General features: G+C 46.0%; 1 protein-coding gene across 3 annotated transcripts in view; it reads right to left on the bottom strand.

The window, feature by feature from the left end:
* Nucleotides 1–2,186: 2,186 nt before the first annotated feature.
* The window catches only part of NCOA6 (nuclear receptor coactivator 6), a 44,317-nt gene continuing 39,041 nt past the window's right edge, over nt 2,187–7,462 (bottom strand). For all 3 annotated transcript variants that reach the window (XM_062505355.1, XM_062505354.1, XM_062505356.1), the window contains 2 exons: nt 6,008–6,156; nt 2,187–3,028 (listed from right to left, as the gene is read on the bottom strand). In XM_062505355.1, coding sequence (XP_062361339.1) covers nt 2,982–3,028; nt 6,008–6,156 — 196 coding nt within the window. In that variant the 3' untranslated portion in view covers nt 2,187–2,981. The remainder of the gene's footprint in view (nt 3,029–6,007; nt 6,157–7,462) is intronic.

Genomic DNA, 7,462 nt, shown 5'->3' with positions numbered 1-7,462 from the left:
ATCACTTCCCTGCCCCATGGGCTGCCCTCCTTGCCCACAGCCTGGCTCAACTGTCCTCCAGGGCTCTGACTGTGACCTGCTCCAGAGTCCAGCACTGCTCAGGGGGCCAGTACAGGGCCCTTTGCTCCTTCCAAGGCTCCTTTCCAGTGGTAGGTTCTTGCACTTCATCTTTCCAAGGTCCATGTCCCTGTAAATGGTGACCCTGACCTCAAGCTTATCTGCTCCCTACAGTGTGGTATTTCCCACAAACTGAAGCATATCCCCTCTCTTTCCCTGGATTATTGGCATGTGGACCTTTTCTGTGAAGACTTTCCAGTTTCGTGGACTTTGTCCTCATTCTCCAAAGCTTCCCACCCAACCGGAGCAGCAACAGGAGCAGCCAGGCCAAGCATAGAGCAGGGTAAGCCCCAACAGAGAGCCCAGCAAAGGCTCCCATACCAACAGCAGCTGTGCCTGTGCAGGGACACGGAACAGCCATGCTCTGGCAGGAGGATGGAGACACTGAAGAGTGCCTGGAAAGATGCCTGGTGGGAAAGCCCTTGGGAGTGTTGGTGACAGCAGCTTAACAAGAGCCTGGTGTGCCCAGGTGGGCAAGAGGCCAAGGGCACCTGTCCTGTGCCATCCATGGTGTGGCTGCAGTGACTGTCCCCTGTGCTGGGCACTGCTGAGGCACCTCCAATCCTGGGGAGCATTTTGGGCCCCTGTTGGGGGTTGGTTCTTTCCCTTTTCCCTCTGTGGAATTTTCCCCATTGTCATGCTAAGATACCTGTTGACTGGGCCCTAATGGCATGGGGAAGTTGGGAGGGGAGAGAGGAGGGAAACCCCTCGAGATTCAAACAGCCAGAAGAGCAGACGGAAGGCTCTGGCTTGGCCCATTTCCCCCGCGGAGTTCGGACGAGAAGGACGATTGCCGCCTCAGCCCCATCCCTGCCATCCCAGTCCCGGGAGCCATCCTCACTGCTGTTGGACCCTGCCCTGCTGCCTTCTCGCTGTAACCTGCCACCATCCAGCACTCTGCTGAGTATCGGGACCCACACCGTGAGCAGAGGGCTCTCTCTCCATCTCTCTCTCCCCCTGGGACAGCGCTGCCATCACCCCCAGCCCTCCTGCAGCTCTGCAGGACCTGCCCGCCCCCAGCACCGGGAACTGCAGCTCAGGGAAAAGGTGCCTGCAGCCAAAAAACACTGGGACTGAGTTACTGTTCTGTTTGTGGGTAATTTCATAGCTGTTGTTGTTCTTGTTTGTCTTGTTAGATACACTAGTAAAGAACTGTTATTCCTACCCCCGTATCTTTGCCTGAGAGCTCCCTTAATTCAAACATTATAATAATTTGTAGGGAGGAGGGATCACATTTTTTCAGTTCAAAGGGAGGCTTCTGCCTTTCTTAGCAAATACCCGTCTTTCAAACTAGGACAGCCCCTCATGCAAGAAAGGCATTGAGGGGCTGGAGCACATCCAGAGAAGGGCTGGGGAAGGGGTTGGAGCACCAGGAACAGCTGATAGGGCTGGCAGGGCTCAGGAGGGAACATTGACTCTCCACAACTCCCTGACAGGAGGGTGGAGCTGGGTGTGTTCGGGCTCTGCTCCGAGGGAACAAGGGACAGGATGACAGGAAATGGTCTCAAGTTGCACCACTGGAGGTTTAGGTAGGGTATTGGGGAAAATTTCTCCATGGAAGGGGTTGTCAAGTCCTGGCACAGCTGCCCAGGACAATGGCAGAATCCCCATCCCTAGCGGGGTTTTAAATAAGTCTGGATGCTGCACTTGGGGACATGGGTTAGTGCTGGCCTTGGCAGTGCTAGGGGAAGAGGTGGACTTGATGTTTTTAAAGAACTTTTCCAACCACAGTGATTCTGTGACATTGGCCTTCCTCAGTGCCTGTTGCCTTGTTCACAAATAGCTAATTTCTGTGATTATAAAAGCCGACAACTTCTGTTTAATATCAATTTATATTTAATCAGCATTTTGAAATACAGATTTTAAAAATTTCGTAAGAAAGAGAAGAGGTGGCAGTGTGTGTGCACAGAGCTACCAGGAAGCTGCCAGGAGCAGCGAGCCTGACTGACTTTCCATGGCAGCACATCCCAGCTGCCAGGGCTGATGGCAGCAGAGTGCTCCAGATCAAGGGACACCGGCCAGGCTGCCTGGCAGAAGCCTTTACCCTGTGGAACTGGGCTTTTCCCTGCTTGTTCCATGCTGGGCAGCCCTCTGTGGGCTCCTCTGCTCTGCACAGCCCCAGGGGCAGCAGGGTGCCCTTCCCATTCTCCCTTGCTTTGCAGGAACAGCTGCATCAGTTAATTTGTTTATGGTTAAACAAATTCCTTGCTGAAGCTACATATAAGGAGATTGCAGGCCCAGAGCTCTAAGTAATCCCTCCAATCCTCCTGCTTGGAATGCTGCTGTTGTTGCTAATAATAATTCAACCCAATTTATAGGACAATAACATTTATTTAGAGCATGAAGGATTCCACATTATACAAACCCTTAAATTTATTTTTTGTTTCACTGGTCCATTTCTACAACAAATACATCAGATCTACTATATAATAAAACTATTTACATTTCCAAACAACATGGGGTTTGTTTATAAACCCTCTGACTGCTATTCACATACAGTACTTAAACAACAGCACATTATATTATTTTAATACCTAAAAATGACAACCCTGTATTCTAAATTGTTTATGAAAAGTGGAAACAAATAAATTTACAATTGTCTTCCCCTCCCCTTCCATTTCATACAAACACATTACCCTAATGTGCTAACCCTGACTTCACTTTGCAAATTCAGGGGGTTTTAGAAGAACCCAGTTTTTATAACTATTTATCTGTTTTTTAGAAAAAAAATCATTTATTGGGAACAGTATAATATTAAAATGACTTACTGTACAGAATTTTATTTAAAAAAGAAAAATCACAGCTCAAAATTGCTATTGGTAAATTCACACTCATTTACAAGTCTCATGTTTCCATGCAGTAATTTACTTGGATTTTCTTCTTTTTGACTGCATTGCACTGGCACTCGTTTCTGAAATCAAGAGAAGAAAACAAGCATGGATGCGCAGTCGGTAAGCCATTCCCCAGAGGGGCACAGATTGCCCTGTCATTTTTCCAAACTCACACCAGAGTAGAAAGCTCTGGAGAGCAGGATTTCCCCAGCACCGGGACCGACTCCTGAGCAGCTGTGACATCCCTGGGCCAGCAGCCTGACACACACGAGGGCCCGAGCCGCTCTCCGGACACCAGCGGTGTCAGCTGCACATTTATGCAAACCCAACAGAACAGCCTTTGAAAGAAGAGCCAAATACTGGGAACTGTCCCCTACATGCTGTCACCCACACAGCACAGGGGAGCCACATCCCAGGAGGAAGCACAGCCATGGAGATGGTGCCACATAAGCACTGCAGAGGTGTTTTGGAGCCTGCCATGCCAGTTAACAACCCAGTTGTTTGAGTTCTTAGAAAGTCATTAGAAAACAAGTCTGCAGTGTACACCGAGTCACAGGAACACAGCTGATGCAAAAAGACACAAATGTTGGCACCTGTAGAGCCACAGCGACAGCAGATGACATGTCCAGTGCACTTACCAAGGCACTAAGTTTCCATTTCAAAACAAAAAAAGAGTAAGGACCAAGGGCATTTGCATCTTTAGATCTTTTAAAAAATGTGATTTTAAACTTTAGCAATGTCTCTTTGGCTCTTCATAGTGTTTTCCAAAAACTATTGCAGCTGTGTGCATTTTAAGAGTCAAAAGGGAAAAAAATTTCCAAGCCCATCTAGAATTAGAACAGCAGCAGTACAACTCATAGCTGTTACATGTGGAATTAGAAAAACAATCAACATTTTGAAATTTAACAAACTCAAAGCCACAATAAATGCTAGAAGCAGCCCTTGCTGGAAAAGTATTCCAAAAAGGGAAAACACCAGTACAGTACCAATTTTCAGAAGTGAAATCTCTCCACAGGCTCGACTCCAGCCTGGACTGGAGCCCTCCAAGCAGCAGGGCTGACTTTGAAGTGGCTTCAGCACCAGCTGCTGCTGCCCTTGTTGCTGCTGAAGGCTCCGTATTTGGGAGGAGGAGTGGGCCAGCAGCGCTCAGCTCATCTCATCTGATCTCAGTCCCTTGGGAGCATCACCAGCACCTCCCCAAATCCTGTACCCTGGAGTGTGCTGGACACGTGGACATGGCTGACCCTCCCTGTGTGCTCTTCTCTTCTTTTCTCTTCTCTCCTCTCACAGTGACCCTTCTGCCTCGTTCTTCCAGAGCCTTAGCAAGCAAGTTCCTACTTCAGCTGGTCAAAGTCTGCTGCTCTCTCCCTGCTGACTTTTTTTCCCTAATAATGACTTTAAACAGCCTCTATCTCAAGAGATAACTCCTCCCAGCCCCACATTCCTTTTACCATGGATTAGGGGGTTTCTTGGGACACAGATAACATCATGAGGACAGGAGCAAGTAAACCAGAATAATTAAGCTCTGATTTACTAACAAAAATGTACAACAGAGCAGGCACAGGTGGCAAACCAGGTGGCACTCCTGTGGCCACCTGACTAAGGTGCAGCCTGTCCTCTGCCCCAGAGCATGTGGTCTGGCTCATTCTCCACAGCTCAGGAGCAGCTGTGTGCTCGCAGTAAGGCAGCACAGCCAGGTGTCCCCTGCACCCAAGTGTCCAGCAAAGCCCTTGGACACTGCGGCAGCTTCAGATGCATTGTTTAAAAACAAGGGCTTTATTTACAGAGTTAAATGAATTCCACAGTCAGCACAAACCCCTGCAAGAGTTTTGGTATTATTTAAATTTGATGCACTTTCCCGCTCCGACATCTTCAGAATTTGACATGTCACTGGTTGTCATCTTTAGGTTTACCCAGTACAGCCTGTGGGGCAGGTCACACGCTCCAGATCCCCTCAAACACAGGGAAGGATTTTACACTGGCTTCACATTTTTCAAACTTTTTTTCACAATCATGAAAGAGAATTTATTTTTACAATACAGACTCAGATTCTTCTGCACAGTCCTGCCACAAGAAATAAATGTAATTAAATTCAGCAGTCACAAAAGTGCAGAACATATAGGTCCCCTGTGTAATCTTTGGGAGTCATTGCACAATGACAAAGCTGGAATGCTTCTCTGAAACTCTGAAAACAACATTCTTACCATCACACTTTAGTACCTCCAGTATGGAAATGGTGGCTGAATTCAACTCAAATTCCTTTTATACACATTTTATATTAATACCTCTTTGTTCTCTATATTATCTTTAAAATAGTGGTCAAATGTTGCCTCTTGACAGTCTCTCTCTACGCTCTTGCAAAACTTTGGTCCATCAGCATTTTTCTGACCCTTAAACACAAGAAGCTGACAGAATTAGCTTCAGCCTGGCACTGGGCCATGCATATCACACAAATGCTGCATAATTGTTAAAGATTGTAGCCTGTGTAGGAGTAAGGTACGTCAGCACCTGCTAATGCCATGGGTTAATAACTTCAGGAGTTCAGATGTTGTTGAGAAGCAGAGCTGAGGCTCTGTGCTAGCACACAGCACTCCCTGATGCCCCGGCTGCCACCTCAGCAGCCTCTGGAGCGTGCCTGAACCATGGCATTTGACTTGGCAAGAGCTGACTGTGCACTTGGGAAGACTTAAGTCTTGTCTTTCAGGCTTCAGGAAAAGGAAAACGTCACTTTTTGATCTGAGTATGGTCCTTCCAAGAGCAACACATTTCTGCCAAGAGAATTCAACTAGGCAAGGTGCTGAACACTATGATGGTGAGTGCTGCAGAAAACAAGTTCCACAGATGTACCACAGAGGAATTCATACAGGATTTACTGCCAGTGCAGACGTCGAGAAACTCTTCAACACCAACCTGTGGCTAAATCCTTGAAACTAGAGATAAAGCACCCAAGGTGCACGAGCTGCAAACCGGCATTATGAGGCAGCTACTGCCAGGGCAAACACCCAGGAAAGCAGGTTAGGAGCTGCCCTCTCCCCAGGAAGGGTGGCTGTACATGTTACCTTTAGCTGTGCTGGACGTGGACGCGGGTCGCGAGGATCTCTTGCGCTGCCCGTTCTCTACAGTTTCCTGTGAAGCGGCAGAATCCTCTGTTCTTGAATTTCTTCTACTTGGAGTTTTAGACTTTTCACAATTCTCTTTTGTCTCATTACTAATAAAGTGGGACAAAATATTTCTGATGAAGTGTGAGGAGAATTATGTTTTTCTATGCAAGTCAGACAAGCTGGAGGATGGCCCGACACAGGTACCAGTTCCGGACTATTAGCACTGAAGATATGAAACACTAGAGATACCAGAAGTTCTATCAGATGAAGAATGACCTGAGCAAGCCAGAGTACAGTCCATTTCTATCAAAAATTATCAGAGGGTACAGAATTGAGAAGTCCTCAAAGAGAATATTTTCAACATTAGAAGACCAATAAATTAGATGCATTATAAATTGTCTGCTCTGTTTTCCACAGGTGCCACCATTACTGAAGTCTAGGAAAAGCAAACAGGTTACATTAGAGACTGCTGCAGTATGGGGGTGCAGAGTTGAAATTGCAGATGAACATCAGGAAGAATTAAGAACTCTTCAGGGAGTATGCCAGCTCTTGGGTTTGCTACAAAGACTTACTCCATTGATCCAAGTGATTTCTTCACATATTGAAAAAAGGTTTTCTAAAAACTTTCTTCAAGTTTTAAACCTTGAAGTCAAAATTTTTGTTGGTTTGTTTTGTCTTTTGATTTTTTTGTCTGTTTGTTTTTTGTAACAGAAAGCCTTTTCTGCTATAAAATAATAATTTTAGGTACTGTGGGAATCTGTTTCTTGCCATTGAGACAATAAAGGGAGTGCTACCTTCTGTAATTAAATTCCTCTTTTATCTCTCTTAGCCCTGTAAACTCATCCTGAGCTTTGGGTGTTTTCTCCTTAATGCATTATTGCCAGACTATTTCTGGTGACTAAGCAGTTTCAGAAGTTTAAACTAAACTTCTCTTGTGTGAATTCAAAGGTAAGTAATTAACTAAATAAATTATTCTGCTGATAATGGAAAAGAAGAAAGCTCATTTCAGGCCCTTTAGGTGACAACTTGCAGGTTTCAGGACAGGGTGCCTGAATCACCTGGAGTGAAGCACAGTGACCTGTGTGTGACAGAGGTCTCGCTGTAGTGTCACCCTCAGACAAGTCCTGCTTTGAGGGGAAGGACTCAAATCACACAAACTTTAGGGTTAAGTAACAGAAACCTTAAATAAAACAGTTTCTCAATGGAAGGAGAGACAAATATTCTCAAGGAAGGAAACACAACAGAGGAGATTATGGATTGTAGATTACCGCAGATACAAAGTAAATATTGAAATATGTTTCCCCAAAAGGGAGTGTTATGGGCCATCTATAAACCGAATCCACCAAACAGGTCTCAAACTGGTGTTCTGCTATAGAACTGGGGTAGCTGAACTAGCAGTCCCCTACCTCAGAG

This window comes from Cinclus cinclus, chromosome 18 (genome assembly GCF_963662255.1).
Source record: "Cinclus cinclus chromosome 18, bCinCin1.1, whole genome shotgun sequence".
Classification (NCBI taxonomy): Eukaryota; Metazoa; Chordata; class Aves; order Passeriformes; family Cinclidae; genus Cinclus; species Cinclus cinclus.
The sequence above is the reverse complement of the archived record's forward strand: the minus strand, read 5'-3'. Positions and strand labels throughout refer to the sequence as shown.